A 22927-nucleotide genomic window follows, 5' to 3' on the forward strand; every position below is an offset into this window, starting at 1 on the left:
ACTTTATGCTACACACTGTACGTTATCTACCTTTCATTCACAGTTACATGGCATGGCACCATGAAATCCATTTTACAGATGATCAAAATGAGTCTTAAAGACACTAAATGAATTGCTTATGTTCACAGGGGTCACTAAGTGACAGAATCACAACTTACTATTTTCACTTGAGAACACAGTTGCACCATCAATAAACTCAGTCACTGTGTGTCACCAAAAGAACCCAGAAATATTTTTAGATCTAAGAAAAGATTCAATAGCAGCATCTCTTAAACTAGTTAATGTTAATTTAATAGTGTTTAGCAGGACTGCAATGCCTAGCATCTCAAATGTTAAAGAATAATTTTGCTTATAAAACATATCCCAAACCCCTAATTCACGTATTTGTAACTAATATTAGAGAAACACAATTGGGCAGGATTTTTAAGGGGAAATTTAGTGTGCTTTTTCATTTCATGCATCTCAAAAAAAAGAGGCTAAGGTAGAGTTCTGTATATAAATGAAGCTGAATAATTTTTAAAAAGATAATAAATTTTAAAAATTGGAATTTTCCTTAGAAGTAATCAGGGCTCCTTAGAGAAATGGCTAATGCTAGGTCTGAAATACGGAAATCAACGGTGAACCGTGGACATCTCTTCATGCCAGAAAGCAAGAATGTACTAAACGGCTTGTGAAGCCATGTCAAGGACACAAGAGCCTCCTTGAAAGGACTTGCACTAAATGAAAAGAGTTAAGGCTGTCAATCAATGGTCAAGCGTTTAATAAGTTATAAAATGTACTGCAAATTACACCTGAAGAACATAGAAGGAAGAAAATAATAAAAAGCAAAGGGTATTACATCATGACCAGTTTGAGAAACCACTACACATCCACCACGTGGACAATTTTTACTATGTGTAAAGAAATTACTGTTGACATTTCTTCTCTATGGACAACCCTGATCTTGAGGTAACTCTCTGACCCTTCTCCCCAGGACAACCAAATAGATATGGAATGTCAACAATTTTACTAAACCACTTTGCTTATGGTGACAATCACTCCCTGCATCTGGACTGGGAGGTGTGGAAACAACCCATACCTGTGTGTAAATGTACAGTGGGAAGCCACAGCTCTGAGTATCCCTGAATGCTGTGGCTCTCATACATGATGTGCCTTGCGGGGGCCTGGACGTTATGCCCATGGCATGCTTCCTAGAGATCACATTTTCTATTGGGACGTGGGCCTCCTATGCCAAGAGAGCCCCCAGCACCCACACAGGTAATCACATTTCAAGTATGACCTACTGTCGCGTGTGTTTTATTATTTAGCCAAACCTAAAGACCATAAAGAATGTGATGTTTACAACTAAAGAATTTCATTCCTAAGGATATATCCAAGAGGAACTGTTGGACACATATCCCAGGAGATACATACAATAATGTTTACAGGGATGTATACAGGAGCAAAAACCCAGAATCAACCCAAATACCCCATGAGAGGAGAATGAATAATCTGTGGTATCGTCTAACAAGAGTATAATACAGCAGTGGAAATGATTATACTACATGTAATAATATCTAGCAAGCTATAAAATGTTATTTTAAAATTAATCAGTTTTATTAAGATATAATTTTCTTACCTTTAAAATACACAGATTTTAAGTGTACAGCCTGATGAATTTTTATATATGTGTTCATTTGTGTAACCACCACCCAGAATAAAACACAGAACATTTCCATCCCCTCAAAGTTTCTTTTTTCCCTTTTCTTGTCAATTACTCCCCTAGCCCTCCTCCAAGAGGTACCTATTATTGTTACCTATTCTGATTTCTCTCACCAGAGATCAACTTTGTTGGTGAACTTTAAATAAATGGAATATACAGTATATACTCTTTTGTGGCTGTTTTCACATTATGTCTATGATTATGTCATAAGCCCTATGTCTATGAGACTCATGTTGTTGTGTGAAAAGTAGTTTTTAAACGTTGTATAGTGTTTCACTGTGTGAGTATAGCACAGTTCATTTATCAATTCTCCTTGCTGTTGGACATTTGAGATGTTTCAAGCTTTTGGTTACTATACATAAAGCTGTTATGAACATTCATTCACATATATATGTATATAAAAGGATAGGGGGTGATGTCAATACCAAGAGCTGGAGAGGGTGTGCAGCATCTGGGACCACTACACTGCTGCAGGAATGTAAACCAGGACACCACTCTGGAATACTGCTTGGTGGCATCTACTAAAGCTAAACATATAAACATCCTCTGATCCATATGTGTTCAAGAATATTCTTAGCCGTCATTATTCATAAGAGCCCCAAACAGAAAACAAACCAAATGTCCATCAGTGATAGAATGGTAACTACACAGCTGTATATTCTTACACAGAATACTACACAAAAATGAAAATAAATCAAATACTGCTTCATGCAATGACACGGACAAATCTCCCCAAGTTGAGCAAAAGAAGGCAAATTTAAGAATGTACTTTATAAAATTCAAGAACAATGTATAATAACAGAAATGAAAATAGAATTATCTTTGTGGGTGCTGGAAGGTAATAAGGAAGGACAAAAGTGGTTTCTGGCATGCTAGTGGTATTTTGTACCTTAATCTACGTGTTAGATACATGGGTGTATTTATCTGGAAAAATTCAGGATTTGTAAACTTTATGTATCTTATACTTCAATGAAAACAATTTACTTTTTAAAAAGTCTAGAGAGACATGAAAACCAAATGCAATTCATGACCTTGACTGGATCCTGCATTTAAAAAAAAAATCTACAGAAGATATTTGGGATATAATTGGAGAAACTGGATCATGTTACAGAATTATTTTTAATTTTCTTAGATGTGACCATTCATGGTACAGTGGTTATGTAGGATAATGTCCTTAATTTAAGGAGGTACATGCCGGAATAATTGGGAGGGAAGTAAAATTATGTCTGAAACTTATATCTAAATGGGTTGGGGAAAAAGATTACATAAAAATAAATAAATGTATTGAGAGAGAGAGAGAAAGACAGAAAAGCAGACCCATGTGTTAACAGTCGCTGAATCTCGGCTGAAGGGTATGCAAGTATTCACTATATAGTTCTTTCAAGTTTTGTGTAGACTTGAACAATATCAAAATAAAAACTTGGTGACAGGGACGTACATTTACTGAACTTTCAGAAGCACCACCATGAAGGAAAGATTAAAGCATTACAAGTCATGTGATGAAACGCTAGATGAAAACTTTAACAAATCATAGATTTTGATTTCCCTTTCTGTAACAGTATTTTATCTTTGAGAAAATCAAAGAAATAAATTCTTTACCTTCTAGAAACTGAAACAGGCAAACTGAAGACTGATGGTGAAGAAGGTTTATTGGAAAGATTATCAGACCTATTTCACAAAAGAAACACAAAAGGAAAGAAACAACTGAGCAGACCATCGTTTTGTCTAAGAAACACAACTTGCTTCGCTTCCTTGACTGAAACTCAAATCAAGAGTTGCATTTGGTTCTATCATTTAGTATAGTTATAACATGGTGCTACTACCCAGATTTGCTTTTGAAGAGCAAATTATGCTTTTCTTTAAGAAGTCCATATAATAAATGACCCATACAATGCAGACGCTGTACTGGCAGGTGGCCTCTGTGTCTCCCTCCCACTGATCCTGCTCAGGGTCAGTGTTAATCAGATATTACATCCTAAACATCTTCTGCAAGGTTTTATTAAAATTAAATATTAAAGAAAAAACACAAAAAATTGAGAGTATATACCAAAAACATATTAATGATAAAACTCACTATAGTAGTTAGCAAATTTTGTATATACCAAAAACATATTAATGATAAAACTCACTATAGTAGTTAGCAAATTTTGTACTTAGTAATGTTCAACAATAAAAGTTCAGGGTGACTTTTTGAGCCAATATGCATAATACTGCTACTCAAACCAAAAATCATACCATGTATATCTACCATAGAAAGCATAAGCTTCCTAAGTCAGAAATTTCCACGCACTGCTATAAGACTGCATCAGAAACTCAGACAGACAATTCAGAGTAAAAACCTTTTAAAACTCTTATAGCTCACCACATATCCATTCTTGATACTTCATCAAATAACAGAAGACAAAATAATGCTCCAACTTCAGTCACGACGGTACAATCTTCATGAAATATCAAGGAAACTGTAAATAAAAAGAAGCATAACTTTATAAAATATTTTTACCTCTAGAAAGAATGAACTTCAAATTTAAAATATCTTAACTCGAAAAGAAGAGATGCCATTCTCAGAGAAATGCGATGTTAACCTAGATAAACTGACATCATTAAAACAGTGGCTCTCAACCTTCAAATCTATGCAAATCTCTGCAGGGCTTGTTAAAACAGAGTTTCTGATCTGGTAGGTTTGGAGGATACAGACACTACTGGCCTAGCACATAGTATGCACTCAATAAATGTTTGCTGAGGAATTAATTTTCCTTGTTGAGTACCTAGTTAAAAAACTAACTTTGCCCTAAATTCATTAATGAGAGATATTACAATTCATTTTCAGGCTCACTTAAGTAATTTTTGGAAACATCAATGAGATCGAAAAGTATTAAAAGGGTACAGATTATGTTGCCTTAGAAAATGCCTTTGAATCTAGGAGGTGCTCCTAATTAATTGATGGCTTGAATAATTTAAATCAAAATTATAAATGGGGGCTTCCCTGGTGGCGCAGTGGTTGAGAGTCTGCCTGCTAATGCAGGGGACACGGGTTCGAGCCCTGGTCTGGGAGGATCCCACATGCTGCGGAGCAGCTGGGCCCGTGAGCAACAACTACTGAGCCTGTGCATCTGGAGCCTGTGCTCCGCAACAAGAGAGGCTGCGATAGTGAGAGGCCCGCACACCGCGGTGAAGGGTGGCCCCCGCTTGCCACAACTAGAGAAAGCCCTCCTACAGAAACGAAGACCCAACACAGCAAAAATAAATTAATTAATTAATAAACTCCTACCCCCAACATCTTAAAAAAAAATTATAAATGAAAAGATAAACTAGGAACTAAATTCTACCGAATGAGGTTAACAGGAAGACAATTATTAACAAGACAAAAGAAAACTAGAGATCCATACCTGCTACTCTTCCACATCAATCTATAAAAAAACTTATAAAATTTTACACACTATTCAAAATTTATGAAGCCGAACACACTGACTCTCTTTAGAACTTTACCTGGTTTGAACCTTTATCAATGTTACTTAAACTGTGTCCTATTCACTTGGCAAGCAGAAGCCATTAGAAGAGAAGAAAATGCTAAAATAAAATGGCTCATAATATTTTGAACATAAATATCATTAATCTCTTACATGCCTGATAACTGACAAGCCTAGGCATATTGAGACATTTGATCAAGATGTCTCTTGTAGAATATTTAAAAGCAATGGCCTACATTTCTAGGAAAGAAAATAGCACAGAATGTTACCAAGCTCTCTACTGAGAACAGTCAGAAAAGAAGAGAAAAAAAGAGAAAAAAATAACATGGAATTTTCCCACCTAAATACATTACTCAATTACAACCAAACTGAAAAAGGTTAAAAAAAATTACACTTTAGAAAATGTAATAAGTTAATGCTCAGAGTCATTCAGGATGGTCTAGTTCCCACTCCCCGCAAGTTGAGTCTATACACTCTGAATGCCAGTTTAAGGACATAATCAGTTATAACAGCAAAGCGTCAGATACAAAGGCACAAACAAAACAAGAATGAGGAAACAGACAGTGGAAAGAGGCAATAGTGACAGCAGCTGCAGCACTCTCTCTCTCTACAGGTAAGAACTGACCATCTGAGCACCAAACGACAGAGACATCAAGGTGCAGAGAGCGATCAGAGGCTTCAGCCCTTCTCAGCCCTAAGGTCTACTCTGTAACAGGATTTTAAGAAAATTCCCACAAAAGTGTTAAACATTTTCCACTGCGATGGGTTTTTTCAGTGGCATATTCACTAATAAACTTTGTTATTGTGTTAGTAAAGCGGAAAGTAAATGTTACCTACAGTTAAAGAATAAACAGTTAAAGCTGAAGACTGCTCTCATTACTGTCAGAATGTATTTTATTTACCTCTGAACAGCAGGGTCAAGACAGAAGGTTGTTGGGAGAGGGAAACACGCAGGACTGGGTCAGCACAGAGAACCTTCCTCAGGAGCGTGAGGCTTGGCTGTACTAGACACTCTACTACCTGGCCAGCAGGGGAAAACACAGTTATTTATTTTTATCAATTCTAAGGTGAGATAAAATATACTATAACATCGTCTTATTCTAAATGTCATGCTTTTTCATCAAAATTGTGTGAAACTAAAATGCAAATATTAAGATTTTCCACTGAAAGTACGTTTTGTATATACTTCTGCTTATACATCTAATAGAAATTTTAAGGTTTTCCTTAAGAGACCTCACTTTTCGAAATTAAAAAAAAAATGAACAAGGTAGTGGATGTTACTCAAGACTGAAACTCCAAGTACTCATCCAAATCCAGTTGAATTCATTTCAAATTTAATTGATAAAAAAACCAATCTGTAAAATATGTCTTACCTCACCATCCGGACTCACACATTTATTTAAATACTCAATTATCTTGTCAGTTAAGCATAATTTTTTCACCACAGCATGCATTTTAATATCTGTAGACCAAAAAAAAAGTTACTAAAAGTTAAAGAACATTTTCTGTAGTTTTAAAAATAGAACAGACATCCACACAACTTTCAAACTTTTAAAAATAATTATACCTAGTGTTGAAAATTAGAGGATGACACTTTAAACTTTTTACTTTATACACATCTGAACAATTTGAAAACTTTTAAGTAACAAGCACATCTTACTTCTGTAATATAAAAAAAAACTATTTAAGAAGAATAATTAAATGAACTAGCTCAGATTCTGAAAAGGACTAGAATTTTAAGTATACAAATGAACACTTTTATTTGTACATGGAGAATTATTTTATGTTCTTTCATGGACATTTCTTCTCTTTTCCAAATCCATCATCTCAAAATGTTTAGAATTCTCCACAAGCTAATGTGTAAATATGACTTGCATTTTTCTATCAATATTAATACAAGATCGTTAACCTCAAACTGTTAATAGCAAATATAAAAGAAAGGGTCTGTAACATACTCTACATATTTCTAGAGAATATAACCTCTTTTTTAATAAACATATACATGTGGGTGTGTGGGTGTACACTGCCACAGTCTAAATGTTTGTGTCCCCACAGAACTCACATGTTTGAAACCTAATCCCCAGTGCGGTTGTACGTGGAGGTGGGGCCTTTGGGAGGTGATGAGGTCATGAGGGTGGAGCCCTCCTGAATGAGATCCATGTCCTTATAAAAAGAGGAGAGCTTTGTTGCCCCTTCTCCATGCGAGGACACAGGGAGAAGACAGCCACCTATGAACCAAGAAGCAGGCCCTCACCAGACACTGAATCTGCGGCGCCTTAATCTTGGACTTCCAGCCTCCAGAACTGTGAGAATAAATTTCTGTTGTTTATAAGCCACCCAGTCTATTGTATTCTATTATAGCAGGCGAAACAGACTAAGACACACACACACACACACACACACACACACACACGTACTAGATATCACTAGCACCAAAAACTCTAGTTGCTTATAGATTAGTGACAAGTATTTCATAACTTGCAGACAAATTTTCTTAGTTTGTACTCCTGTATTCTCAGTGAGAAAGACGCACAAATATAAAGTTGATATTTAATTTGTAGCTTTCACTGTAACTACCTTTAGCTGCCACTTTAAAAAGGTTAGTTTCCACTACCCTCCAATATAGTGCATACCAAAATTATAAGCTTTATTTTTGAAATGTTAAACAACACCAAAAGAATACCCTCTAAAATTTTCTTTACTCTTCTTAGCCAAGGCTCTCCACATTTGCTTGAGCCTTATTTTCTGTAGTCTCTATTATTGTTATTAAAAGCACAAATATGTTGAATATGATCTTTCAAATTACTCTCTCATCCCAGTTTCCACTAATGTCAGGATGGGAATATCCATCATACCCCACCTTCCAAGTTAAAAAAAATATTTTTATGTAAATGCAAAATTACTTCTCTCAAACTTTAAAGATAAATTACATACATCACATATAGGAAAAAATTAAAAACTCAGAGAATAACAACACTACAAACAAAGCTAAGAGTAAATTTTACTAGTTGTTTTTAAAAATAAACTTTTAAAGAAAGTACATAGCTACAGTGCATTATTTTTATCTTACCTACCCACAAAGTACAATTTGATTGATTTCTCTAAGCAAGATGGAACAAACTGAAATATCATATACTAGGTAGACTAAGAAAGGAACAAGCAATTTACTGTTAGAATTATATCAACATTTCAGAAGAAAGATAATTTTATCAAATGACATTCCACAGGTCAAACAACAATAATCTAGACCAGGGGTCAGCAAACTTTTTCTTTAAGGAACTAGATAGTAAATGTGTTGGGCTTTGCTGGCCGCATATGGCCTTTGTCTCATATTCTTTGTTAAAAATGTAAAAACCATTCTTAACTTGAAGGCTGCAAAAGAAAAACAGGCCACAGGCCAGACTGGCCTACAAACCATAGTTTGCCAACCCCCAGTATTACTACACACAGCAATCTAAAATTCCATTCTCAGCAGCATTTTCCTTAAAAGATATTGCCTTGATAGGGAGGGTGGGGGGAGGGAGGCGCAAGAGGGAAGGGATATGGGAACAGATGTATATGTATAACTGATTCACTTTGTTATAAAGCGGAAACTAACACACCATTGTAAAGCAATTATACTCCAATAAAGATGTAAAAAAAAAAAAAAAAGACATTACCTTGCATAATCACAGCTAACTGTTCTGCGGCTGACTTTCTCAAAATAAGATCAATATCGTCTGAGATAAAGATGTCATATACCTTTTCAACAGTCTCCAACTGAAAAAAAAAATTTTTTTTCATCTACTTCCAATTCTCCAGTAAAAGTCTACAGTTATAAAAACAAAAGCTCGAAGGCCAACTTATTTAAGTAACTGATATATTTACATTTGCAACAATGATGTGCTAGGTCAGAGAGGGAGTTAGGATCTAAAACAAAGATCCACCATGTCAAATAAGCCTCTCCTCTTAACGTACATTTCCGCTAGGAAGCCATTCATGACCCATTAACCATCCAAGTTACACAGCATCACTACAGGTAGTTCCAGGCTACCCTGAGAACAGCAACCCCCAACACGTGACTTGGGATTTCTCTGCTGCTCCCCGAAGCCGCCAGCTGGAATTCCCTTGGCCCTCTCCACTTCCCCCCTTAGGGACCCTGAAGCAGACAGCTCTCTGGGGCTTGCTGCCCAGCACTCTGACCAAGCCCCCCAACAGCAGCCCCTGACTGTCACTTTCTGCCGGGACAGTCTGAGGAGGCAAAACACAACAGGAAAGGGGGGGAGAAAAGGACCAAGAGCACACCCCTCCTTTCTGCCCCCCACTGCCACCTGCAGCCCTCATGTGGACTCAGGAAAGAGAGTTCTAGAACCCCACTCCACCTTCCTCCACGCGACACACAGGGCACAGTAGTGATGCCAGTGGTTCAGTACGCAGGAATTCCCCAACAGGACCTGGTGTGAGGCCCATGGAAGGTTCTCCAATCCTCCTGCCAGGGCCATCAGACGGCCCCGAACACTTAGGTTAGAAGAACACTGAATGTGTTTCCCTGTTTTAAAAAATCCATTGTGTTGCATGTGGCTCTACCACAGGCCTCAGGGGCTGGTCCAAACTTAAAGAAAACTGCCAGACTGCACACTTGGAGTCACAGGAGAAGCTACAAAACACAGAAATGAAGCAATGAAGGTAACGGACAGCTTCCTTTATCTGATCCTATATCAGTCTGCGATGATTTGGGTGCAGTTCTGGACAGACAGGGAGATGAAGGCTACACCTCTTAAGAGGGGGGAAAAAGCCAAAGATTTAGAAAAGAGATTAACAAAAAAAATCTCAGAACCACTGTAACATTTAAAAGAAATTACCCTTGCCTTCTATATTATTTTTCCTGTAATGAAGAGGCTGAAAACTTTTATCATCATAATATTTTCTTTTTTAGTATTACAGGCAATTTCCAACAGAAGAAAAAGAAGAACAATTTTATGTCAGTGATGTTTGTTTTTAAGAGTCATCAGAGAATTTCTTTCCACTAGATTACCTTATGTTGTATTTAAGATACTATTCAAATTAATTTGCATTTCCAGCGTATATTCTGAATGAAAAGGGACACGATGGCTGGCATATAGGAGGCACTCAAGAAATATTTGTTCAATAAATAAATGTATCCAGGAGCCAGAAAAAGCCAGGACACAACTTCACACTAGGCAGGAAAAACCACAGGTGAAGCCACCATTTCTCTCCCTCTCCTGTACATAACACAAATTGAAAAATGTAACATAAAATATATCAAATAACCACACAGTTATGAATAAATAAACTTGAAAGTTATGATCACCTTAATAATCAGTTCTCTTCTGTCATCCAATTTGAGTTCAATAGGCTTTTTCACAATAAATAAATTAGTAACTCTGGAGAGAATTCTGGCATCGATTGAAGGGCGCTTGGTATCTGCCCCCTCTTCCCTTGTAAGGTGACTTGCTAAAAGCTTTAATGCCAGCACCCGGACCCTGAAGAAACAAAGTCTTTAAGTCAACATTTTGTAATATACAAATGTATAGAAATTAGAAAGGCCCGTAACACAAAGGATTATTACCAATCAACATAATAATTAGCTATGCTTATACTGACATTACTGATGACATTTTACCTTTTCTATTAAAATACTTAGTGTATAACCACAGTTATTCCTGCATTTTACAGTTATGAATAAGCAGCAGAAATAAAGAATAATCAATAATTACAAGTGACGGTGCAGACTCACTGAGACTGCGAACTTCACTGTCAGCATCACCTCAGCTCCAGCGAGTCGGTCTGCAAAGGGAAGAGCCTAGCTCCTGACTCCAAGGCCAGTGATGTATCTCAATCATAAGAACTATCACATGAGCAGAGCCCAAACAACAGGTCGAACCTCCAGGAGAGTCATCATACTAACAGCTAAAGCGAGATATTGGGGGTGAAATAGATCCCCTCAGATATGAAAATACAAATACTTTTGGTTCCCATCAAAATTCTATTTTATCTGGAATGGATTAGCATCAAGGTCGGTTGAGCACTGAGTGGGGAGGTAGAAGATTTCAAGAAAAGGTTAAATACTGCATGCACGAGACAATGAAATGGAAAAATAGAAAAACCATTGAGTGGACGCACAGCAATGAGTTACGGAGACAGGTTCTGGAACTACGTGGACACTGGGCAAATTTTAAGCAGTAATACAAGTTCCAGGTTTTAGGTTCTACTTGTGAGACTATGATTAAAACCTGCACACTCGCGGGGCATCCCTACCACAGCAAAGGCTGTGTCCTGTCCCCCTGAAGTCCCCCATCATAACACTGATCTCACTGTATTACAATTAATAATAAAGTATAACTGGTAAGATCTCTCTTCTCAATTACATGCCCAATTCTGGAAGGGCTGCGTCATGTCTGTGTTGTGTGCTGCTAGGTTCCACTGCCCACCACGGTTCTCAAGCGCTTACCAAATCTAGAGAAAGTGGGAATTTACTGTATTACTAATTGATATCATCTTTGAAGGGCAAATATTTACTCCAAGATGGTGTGGGAGTCAGGCAAACCTCCCTCTCCCATCTGCTGTGACCTCATGAAAGCTCAGAACAGCCAGACACCCACACGATGCCCTTGCTTTGTGCCAGCACTCTCTGTATTAACATCTCGGGTCATCAGTGGAGAGACAGCCACCACCCCCAGGCAAAAGCATAGAGTGGGATATGTAAAGCATGTTTTTAATGCATCTCCTCCTCTGGTAGATAAATTTAGCCTTTTTTGTAGGTTTAGCATGAGCACCATGGTGCGATTATTTCTCTATACTTATTTCTTTCAGCAAATACATTTTGAGCATATTTATGCCCAAGGTACTCAATGAAGTTCTGAGGATGTAAAGATTAGCCAATGGATGGGGTTCCTGCCTAATGAAGTTTATGGTCTGGTGAGATGGGGTACAACTAGTCAAATGATGAAAACAAATATGCAATTTAGACTGCTTTAAGTTCTGTGTAATTGAGAATTACCTTACCTAAAGAGAGGTCTGGCCTTGCCCTTGGCTCCTGGGAGGGGATCTCTAAGCCCTTAGAATGTCCTGCCTGATAAGAGTGTTTTTGTTTACCTGGAGACTTTGGGCCCCCAAAGGCGAACCAAAAATATACACCTATTGTGTTACATCACCAAATTTGGGGTAGGGAATACTACACTAGCACATTAATAAAAACACTGCCCAGGGTCAACGGGAACATTTGCAGAAGCCAATCCCCGAGGAGCACAAACACACTCACCCCATCTGCCCCTCTGCTTCCTGCATCACCCACAACTCTCCTCTCTGTACAATGCATGAGCCCTTACAATCCCCTCTGACTTTCCTCCTTCCATTCTCTTAACATTTTAGTTTATTTCACCTACTTCCTTAATTTTTAGTCTGATCATCTGTTTATAAATAAGCCACTGCATTATCCTGATGTAAGTATGGGGAAAACAAAATTATCCATTGTCAAAAGAACATCTGTCTGTTTCTCCTAGTCTTTTCAACCGACACTTTCTCTCCATCACTGCTTATCCATCTTTACTCTAAGATTTTTTTCTATTCTCAGTGAGAGAAAAATCTAACCACTGTTACCTAAAGAGAGTAACACAAGATTCATGTTGCACTGACAGAGAGGGAAGGAAGACAATCTTTCTCTCCTTCTTTTCTTTTAGTTAAAATGACACTTACACTAATGGTAGAGGAAAGGACACTTTTTCAGTTTCCCAAATAAGAGGACAAGCTAAACAAGATTAAAATACATGCATACCCTGGTGTGTGAGGCAACTGGTCCACTACACTTTCATGAAAAACTTTAATTTTCAGAACAAGTATTTAATTAGAAAAGTTGCACTCCAGGAGACTAACAATTTCTAACGAGAGAAGACAATGCGAATGCCCCATGGTTTTTGCAATCTGTTTCTCTCCACGGCTCTCCACCCTGCCCGCAGCAGCACTATGAACAGCACTGAGGGCAGCAATGACGTAACATAGGCTGATCTGACAGCAACGCTGGAGGATGGACAGAGCGTCTTAGAAAGTGTCCCAAAGACCTTCACCGAAGTAGTTTCAGCCATTAGCTCCCCGTCTCTGTCTAGTAAGAGAACCACTTTCCTTTACCTCCTTTGGTTCTATACTGTTTGATACAATTACTACCCTTTCCTAGAACATTCCCGTTCATCTTTCACGTTCAGTACTCTGCTGTACTTACGATGGCTTTTTCACCAGCAGGAGCCGTAGTATGGACTTTAACCACGTGGTACAGGGGAGAATCCCTTCACCAGCCTCAGAACTCGCTTTGCTTAGGAGGAGAATGCAGTTACCCAAAGGATCCTCTGTGTCAGCATAGCCCTAAAAGATTTCATAAAAAGAAAAATGACCATTTGATTGTATGCACATACTGCTTAATTTTTTAACTTGAAATAAGAATTGTGTTGACCTGTCAGGCAACTCACAAATTTCTTTCAATTCAGTTGAATATGACTTTTCAAAATAACCTACATGAGGTAAGAAGCCTACATACAACTGTATTTAAAAAATAATACTGGAGAACTTGAGGAAAATGTGCCAACCTTCCCGACACTTGCTAATTTTCCTACTTTCCAAGATCCTAGTAGTGGCGCTGCCCCCAGATGCGGCCCCTCCCAGATCTCCAGACCTGTCCCCTCACCACAAGGGTGGAGTGCTGCCAGTGCGCCTGCAAGGAACTGAGCTGTGCAAGCGGCAGGGCCTGAGGCCCGGGCTCTCTCTTCTACGAGGACTGTTCCTGTGATGGTGTTTCCCATCTCCACCTTCTCATGCAAGGGAGGGAAGGCCCTGCACTTCCCTCCCTCCTTTACCTAAGCCCAGAAGGACTGCTAAAAAAGCTTTGTTTCTAAGAGCTCATTAATCAAAGTATCAGGCTAATCCATACATGCACAGATAGAATTCATGAAGCCAGTTTCATTACATAAAGTCTTTTTAGAAAGCACTGTTAGCTTTGCCTAAAAGCCTTTCTATAAGGCTGAGCTCTATTTTTCACAGTCAATGCTAAATGCCTGCGCCTCACTTCTTAACCTCCCACCCGGTGTACATAGACAAATTCGCTAGCCTGCTTTAACCTTCTGCCAGAAACAAGACAGCCGCCCACTTCCTGTTCCCTTATCCACAGCGCCTTCGTGGCTTCACTTCATTTCTCTCACAGCATGATGGTTCTACTGCTTGCGTGCGCTTAAATCAATCACACTCGCCAAAGAGAAATGGTAGCGTAAGCGGGTGAGCACAGAGTACCTGTAGCACTGGGATGACAGGACACAGAGACTCGATAAACTTGTTCCAGGTCAGTGCTGTCATCCTCAGTCGCCCCTGCAGCAGATGTATCAGGATGGCCTTGGCAGTGGCATTCACCTGCTCAACAATACAGGGGAAACAATCCAAGAGGAGGTGGCCCGTTAAGTCATCTTACATACCTGTAATATTTCATAAAATCTGGAAAGGTAATTAGCATCTCTTCCTTCAAACATTCCTATTTCCACAGCATCATCTTACATTCTATTCTCAACCAGTCCTTCCCCCTTAATGATTTCCTTTTTTTTTTAACCTTTAAAGTATATTTTTCCATTGACTAACAATGTTCCTTAAGGAAATACTCTGCTTATTACAACTACTGCATCATTCCTAGATCTTACATGAAAAACTTAAGTTAACAGTTTGATCTGAATTCTCTGAGAACAAGTATGTCCTGTATTTTGAGCCTCATTTTTTTTTAACATTTCTTTTTAGTTAAACAACAACTTAACTGAACCCATACATCAAAGACAAGTTTCTTTTTAGTTTCTCATACTACCTTGTGACATTAGAATATTATCTTGATTTAGCTGAGTATCTAAAGAATCAGAGTAGTCTTTTGTACTTCCTTCTAACATGCCATACCTCATTTTTGGGCTCTTGAATACCAAACGCAGAGATTTCATACAGAACTTTTGGGTGAAGTAGAAAATGGATTCCATTACAAAGGGAAGACACAGGTTTACTGACATTATGGACACCTAAACATTCCTGCAAAATAATAAAAAAAGTTTTTAAAAATTAGTGACAGTGATTTTTCCAAAGCATTCCTCTTTCTTCTGTTTATAATTCAAATCCAATTTTAGTACTTATGTCACTGAAACTTTTCTTTTAACTGGTAGAAGACAAAAAAAGATTCTCTTAACTAACAGTTTTTGAGTTTGCATGAGATACCTATTATATTTCTTTCAGCCAACAAGAGTGGTGGTGTTGACAAATTAAATAACCAAACTGCTGAGACAACCATAATCTTTTAAAGTTGTTCATAGTAACAGACATAAAGGAAATAACCAACACCATAAACTTATCCTAAGGTGTTTGCATTTTGCTTACTGAGGTTTGACAAAGAGAAAATTCAAATCAAAACAGACTTAAATTTCTCGGTGAGGGGGAGGACAACATATATGTGGGATTTTTCTTGTCAATACAGTGATGCACCTGAATATAAGTAATGACTCTGTATCATCTCTTTGACAAAATTAGCACAAATTCCACTCTGGATATGCACCCAAAAAAAACTGAAAGCAGAAACTCAAGCAGGTATATCTGTATACCTGAAGCATTGTTCACAGTAGCCAAAAGGTGGAAACAACCCAAATGCCCACTAACACATGAATGGGTAATAAAGTGTGGTATATATACAACAGAATATTATTCATCCTTAAAAAGGAATGCAACTCTGATATATACTAAACATGGATGCTAAGTGATATAAACCAGACACAAAAAAGACAATTACATGATTCCACAAGTATGAGGTACCTAGAACAGTCAAATTCAGAAAGTAGAATGATGGTTGCCAGGATCTGGGGGGGTTGGAGGAATAGAGAGTTATTTTTTAATGGGTACAGAGTTTCAATTTAGGAAGATGAAAAAGTTCTAGAGATGGATAATGTTGATGATTGCACAATGTGAATGCACTTAATGCCACCAAAAACCTAAAAATGGTTAAAATAGTAAATTTTATGTTATGTGTATTTTACCACAATTTTAAAAAAGCAAATTAGACATCATTGAGCAAAGAATTAGTGTACTGAATGACAGTACTGAGGAATTCTATCCAAACAAAACAAAAAAAGATAAAATATAAAAGAGGGCTTAAATGACACAAAGGGTAAAATAAGAAGATCTAACATGATCTAATGAGAGTTCCACTTGGAGAGAACAGCAAGGATAAGGGAAACAATAATGACTGAGAATTATCTAGAAGTGAAGGCAGACATGAGTTTTCAAACTGAAGCATGCTAAAAAAGATACATTAAAAAAAAAGTGTATACAAAGTTACATTGTAATGAAACTGCAGAACTCCAGAGCTAAGGAAAAGATCTTAAAAGCAACTAGAAGAAAAAAAATACAAAGAAATTATCATTTAACTGATAGCAGACTTCTCAACAATGATAAAAGCCTAACAAGAGCAAAGCAGTATTGGCAAAGCGCTAAGGAAAAACGGCAGTCAATCTATAATTCTATAGAATTCTATAATTCCAGCTAATCTATCATTCAAGAGTAAGGTGAAATCAAGACATTTTCAAACACATGCACTATCAGTTACAGACTGTCACTGAAAATACTGAAAAACATAGTTCAGTAAAAAGACTGAACCTAAATACTTATCAATAAATAGAAGAAAGTATACTCAAAGTAAAGAGCAGTTAAGATGAATCTACTAGGTAGATCTTAAACCTTACTATTAAAGGAAAAGAACATGCAGCAAAAACATGTGTACAGTATGAAATTATATACTTTTTTAAAGAGACAAAAACAGTAATGTATATGATTTATAGAGATATGCATATATAAAACACATGCATGGGAAGGATCAACAAAAACTTTGTAAGAGTGGTTATCTTGGTGGCATAAAAAAAGGGGGAAGAGAAAAGAAACAAGCTTCAGTTATAACTAATATTTTTATTCCTCTGAAAAAAAAGGATCATAAGTAAAAATGGCAAAATGTAAACATTATATCTAGATAGTACTTATAAGAGTATTGAATACAAGAGGACATTTTCAAAAGTACACAGGAATATATATATTTTTCTATACTGTCCTATGTACAGTGTTCTTTTCAATATTGAAATAGTTAATATTTATGTACTATTCTATGTTGAAATATTTTATAATTTAAAAACGCAGGAAATATTTGTTTCAAAAGAAAGAAAAGAAGAATATTACTAAGAAAACAGATCTGAAACTATAAAATTTAAGCCATAATAACCTAAAACTTTTCCTGAGCATAGAAATCACCTTTGAATACTTGATAGAAGTCAACTTTTCCTTACAATTTTTCCATCATTAAATAACACAACATAAATGTAATTCTTATTAAAACTGCTAATAAGGCAATTCAGTTGCTATACCTACTAAGGGAATTCAATAGTATAAATTTCTTAGAGTTGACTAATAACTACCATCTATTTTTATGGTAATAACTCTTATTTATATCCAAAAGGTCAAGTAATTTAATTTTGGAGTTATAATCAGAAAATCCACTGTTAATGTTCCCCCAAAAAATCAAAATCAAAAAAACCTACCTTAACAATTTCCAGACAACAGTGGTAAGTTTTCACTTTCACTTGTAGCAAAGGGTGAGACAACATACGTAGAAACACCTTCTGACTTTCTCCTTGTAATAATGGACTGGCCTGTGCAGATTTCCAGCTGGGAAAAAGGTAAACATCCAAGACATCTAAGGCAAGTAAGGTACTAAACATGAGACTGAAAAGCACAGAGAAAGGGGTTTCTTCCTACTCCAGTTCCTACAACTGAGATCTTGTTTAACTAACCCAGAATTAATATTTACTCAAGCATTTACTTGTTTCAAGGCAGGGAATATTCTCTCTTAAAGAATACAAAAAAACAAAATGTCTTTAGAAACCTATATTTAGAATGTAAAATGGTACAACCATTATGAAAAACAGTATGGAGGTTCCTCAAAAAACTAAAAACAGAACTACCATATGACCCAGCAATTCCACTTTTAGGTATGTAACCAAAGAAAATGAAATCAGTACCTCAAAGAGATATATGTACTCCCATATTCGTTCCAGAATTATTCACAATAGCCAATACATGAAAACAATGTGTCAGTTGATAGATGAATGGATTTTTTAAAATGTGGTATGTATGTGTATGTGTGTGTATATATATATATATTATATATATATATATAATATATATATAATGGAATATTATTCAGCCTTAAAAAAGAAGGAAATCTTATCATTTGTGACAATATGGATGAAGCTGAAGGACATGCTAAGTGGCATAAGTCAGGGTACAGAAAAACAAATACTGCATGATCTGACTTATATGTGGAATCTAAAAAAGTCAAACTCTCAGAAGCAGAGAGTAGAATTGGTGGTTGCCAGGAGCTGGAGGAAATGCAGAGATGTTGGTCAAAGGGTACAAAGTTTCAGTTATGCAGGATAGGTAGTTCTGGTGACTATGGTTAATAATGCTGTACTGTATACTTGATATGTGTTAAGAGAGTAGATCTTCAATGTTCTCACCACAAAAAAAAGGTAATTATGTGAGATGACTGATAGATTGATAGATAGATAGATAGAAAGAAAAATAAATCCCATATTTAATGGATATTTATCACCATGGAATTTACTCTTTCCAAAAGCAATGAAAATACTAAGTTTTAAAGAAAAATCTGTTCCAATGTCCCCCAAATAAATTAACCAATGCATGATGCTTTCCAAAAATCCATATAAAAGGTAGGAATAATGAAATTTACATTTAAAAAATCCTCAATTCAAGTTATTAATTAAAATGTTAAAGATAAATAAACAAATGTGCTTGAATACCTGCTTGGAAAGACACCAAAACAAATGTATAAAAATCCAAGGATAATCCATGTTGATTACAGGCATGACATTTTTAAAGCTTACTCTTGAATAAAACAGTTAACTGTCCTAATGCTACTATACATATACAGTTTAAAAGTCAAAACATATAAAAGCAATTTAAACTAAAAAATAACAGATTTAAGACATTTCATTTTCATTGCTCCTAAACTTACACACACACACACACACACACACACACACACACAAAACCTATAATAATATAATCATATTAAGAAAGAAAATATTACATCTTTGAACAAATGCAGATGATTTCCTTTATTAGGGGGAAATGCTGATGATAGGAAAAGCTATGTAAGGCTTGGTCTGCCAGCTCCACTAATTCTAAGAGATTCTTCTCTCCCTAAAAAAAGAAGAGAATGGAACAGTAAATGTCAAGGTCATGTACAATAAAATTCTCAACAGCTAACAAAGCAGCTTCAAGAAATTAGATCATCCACAGGCCCTGAGACTGTTCACATTTGCTTAAGTCAACCTGCTCAACAAGCAAACCAAAAACGTCAGCCTAGGAGGAGAAATGTGGGGAACATGCCTAACTCAACGCCACTTAAGACTTCATATTATTTACCTCTGAGTGGCATGCTTCTTTGACTGCTCACTTGTGGCCTTAACCCTCTACTAACTGCAGCTCAAGGCAGGACTCATGTATTTTAAGATCCACCTCCCACTTCTAACATCCTGACTGGTTCTAGGGAAAATAGGGGGTGATCAATACCTGTGAGATTAACTGACCATGCAGAATGCCACAGAAATAATTCAACTAAAAGGCAGTTCAAAATTCTATCATGGAGGAGACAAGATACAGTGGCATAAAGATGTGGGGAAAAGAAAATAAAAATAAACAATAGTGGGTAAATAAGGAAAATTTAAAATATGAAGTTCAAAAAAACTCCACTGTAGGGGCCAAACGGAATAAAATTTTGCTCCTAATTTTTCAAGATCTTCAGGGCCCATTTTGGTATTTTCAAACAGCAAGCAACTATTGTAGTCAATGTCTATTTTAAGACTCATTAACCCTTTAATTGATAATATACTAAATAATGTCCTAAAAGGGATAAATAACAAATACATAATTATTGCTATAACATGGTATCGAAAGTCATCCAACTACCTTACAATCTAGTTCATGGCTTTATTTAATAAAAAGTCAGGCTCTTTCTGTGCATAAATAAATATTTATGCACAGAAAGAGCCTGACTTTTTATTAAATAAAGGGAAATACTAAGGGAAAAATACTAAGGGAAAATACTAAGGGAAAAATACTAAGGGATACTATGGGAAATAATGTGTCTACACATAAGGGAAATACTAAGGGAAAAAATGTGTCTACAAATAAGCACTAAAATGGCCCTTATAATTCTGTTTACTAAGGGAAAATATGTGTCTACTAAGACACATATATACTAAGGGAAATACTAAGGGAATACTAAGGGAAATACTAAGGGAAAAAATGTGTCTACAAATACTAAGGGAATACTAAGGGAAATGTGTCTAAGGGAAAAAATGTGTCTACAAATACTAAGGGAATACTAAGGGAAATGTGTCTAAGGGAAAAAATGTGTCTACAAATAAGCACTAAATATTAAGGGAAATACTAAGGGAAAAAATGTGTCTACAAATACTAAGGGAAAAAATGTGTCTACAAATACTAAGGGAATACTAAGGGAAATGTGTCTAAGGGAAAAAATGTGTCTACAAATAAGCACTAAATATTAAGGGAAATACTAAGGGAAAAAATGTGTCTACAAATACTAAGGGAAAAAATGTGTCTACAAATAAGCACTAAAATGGCCCTTATAATTCTGTTTACGTCAATTGTCACTCTGTTCACCCACAGAAAGCCACTTCAGAGAGGAACTCACTAATAAAGATATTGATAATAATTATTGTTTTTTAAAAACCATTGGTCTCATGAATATATACCATTCATTAATCTAAATCTTCATTTTACTTTTATATAAATTATACCCTTACTTTAATCTTATAATTGGGCCATTCAGTAATAATGGATCCCACCCCTAAGAATTCAATTGTTAAATGTCCATCAATTTGAAAACTATAGGTTAAATTTTCTAAATATTTTATCAAAGGAATTTTAAAGAGATATTAACAAAACTTTTTACCTCCTTCCCAACATCAGACAGGAAGTTACAGGTACACTCAAGTGAATAAACAGCCTCTGCAGTTCGTTTATAAATACTGTAGTTTTCAGAATTCAGCTGTTCCAAATAGGCCACAACAGCTTCATGAATATTTGGATATTCCAAAGAAACAGGCATGTCCAAAGAAACTAGAAATAATGCTGCTGACATAGGCTCTGGTAAAAAGTGGCTTGCCTTGATAAATTAAAAAAAAAAAATTTAACCATTTTTAGATAAATATAGTAAACTATAATATTAATGTAGTTCAACTTTTTTAGTAATTCTCTATCACAAAGTCTATGCTTTTCCAAAGAAAATTCTATTCCCCAACACATCATTTATCTACACCTAGGTTCACTGCAATTTTTCTCTGCCCAAAATATCCCAAGTCCAAATTTCAACTCCTTCCCAAAGCCTAGGATTCAGGATACCTCCTCTTCCCCACATCAACACCCAGAACTGCTCTCCCTCTGGGCCCATACCTCGTTTATGCCTCTGCCACTGAACTGAAGGTACCAGGCCTTTTTCTCTAAGTTTTTCATGCAGGTGCACACAAATCTCCAGAAAAATGCAATAAACCCCTGAAGCCCAGGGCTTATTAACTACATATTGAATTGAATAACACTAAATCAAGTACAGCTATAGACTGATTTGAACAAAAATTAATTTTTATTTGGTTTTGTTTGTGTTTTAGAGGGGAAAGGAGAAATTCAACATATTTAAAATAGTTCTAGAACACTCACAAAAGACTGACCTTTAATTAGTATAAAATCAAGGGGCCAAATGAAATAGTGTATGTTTTATAACTTAAATCAATTGATTTAAGACTAAAAAAACCCTTTGCTAGATTTTGTTTCTTTTAATGATTCTAGCTTTGCAATAGGATTTTAGGCATCAATTAATAAAATGAAAAGGCCTGAAAATTCAATGTTCAGAGAAAACCATTTGGCAGGGTTCACTACTATGGCTGAAATGCTGCCTTTATTAAAGTAGGTTTGGTCATAATTTTTTCATGGATAACCTATTTTAAGGATAATCATTAACTGCCTGAAAGTCTAAGAACTAAATCTGCTAAACAATGCCTTTTTTTTTTTTTTTTTTAGAATTACTGTTGGTTTTTTTTTAATTTATTTATTTATTTTTGGCTGCATTAGGTTTTCTTTGCTGCACGTGGGCTTTCTTTAGTTGCATCGAGCAGGGGCTACTGTTTGTTGCGGTGCACAGGCTTCTCATTGTGGTGGTTTCTCTTGTTGCGGAGCACGGGCTCATGGCACGTGGGCTCAGTAGTTGTGGCACACGGACTTAGCTGCTCCGTGGCATGTGGGATCCTCCCAGACCAGGGCTTCAACCTGTGTCCCCTTCATTGGCAGGCGGATTCTTAACCACTGTGCCACCAGGGAAGCCCTAAATAATGCTTTTAAATGAAATACAGTTGCCAAGTGAATATCAAAAGCTAAAGGAATCAAAATTTTAGGTTACTAAGCATGAAAAAAAAAACCAACTATTAAGACAGCAGCTATTATAAAGTTGAGAGAAATTTCTCTTATTCTGTAAAGAACTCTCCTAGTGGGGAAAAAAGAGAGAGAGAGAGAGAGCAAGAAACCAAATTACCTAGTCACCAATTATTTGCTCACTCAGCAAATACTCACTGGGCCCCTACCGTATGCCAGGCACCATTCCAGATCCTAGGGACAC

General features: G+C 36.3%; 1 protein-coding gene across 3 annotated transcripts in view; it reads right to left on the reverse strand.

Moving 5' to 3' along the window:
- The window catches only part of RTTN (rotatin), a gene marked incomplete at its 5' end in the record, with an annotated part of 141732 nt that overhangs the window by 85883 nt on the left and 32922 nt on the right, over window positions 1–22927 (reverse strand). For 2 of the 3 annotated variants that reach the window (XM_079717941.1, XM_079717939.1), the window contains 12 exons: window positions 3302–3370; window positions 4065–4161; window positions 6072–6189; window positions 6543–6631; window positions 8829–8928; window positions 10481–10652; window positions 13385–13524; window positions 14443–14559; window positions 15085–15210; window positions 17751–17877; window positions 19322–19434; window positions 21215–21427. In XM_079717941.1, the coding sequence (XP_079574067.1) occupies window positions 3302–3370; window positions 4065–4161; window positions 6072–6189; window positions 6543–6631; window positions 8829–8928; window positions 10481–10652; window positions 13385–13524; window positions 14443–14559; window positions 15085–15210; window positions 17751–17877; window positions 19322–19434; window positions 21215–21427 (1481 nt within the window). Of the gene's footprint in view, window positions 1–3301; window positions 3371–4064; window positions 4162–6071; window positions 6190–6542; window positions 6632–8828; window positions 8929–10480; window positions 10653–13384; window positions 13525–14442; window positions 14563–15084; window positions 15211–17750; window positions 17878–19321; window positions 19435–21214; window positions 21428–22927 lie in introns of all 3 variants that reach the window. The other variant, XM_079717940.1, reaches the window with a different exon arrangement.

Source organism: Hyperoodon ampullatus (assembly GCF_949752795.1).
Source record: "Hyperoodon ampullatus genome assembly, chromosome: 13".
NCBI lineage: Eukaryota > Metazoa > Chordata > Mammalia > Artiodactyla > Ziphiidae > Hyperoodon > Hyperoodon ampullatus.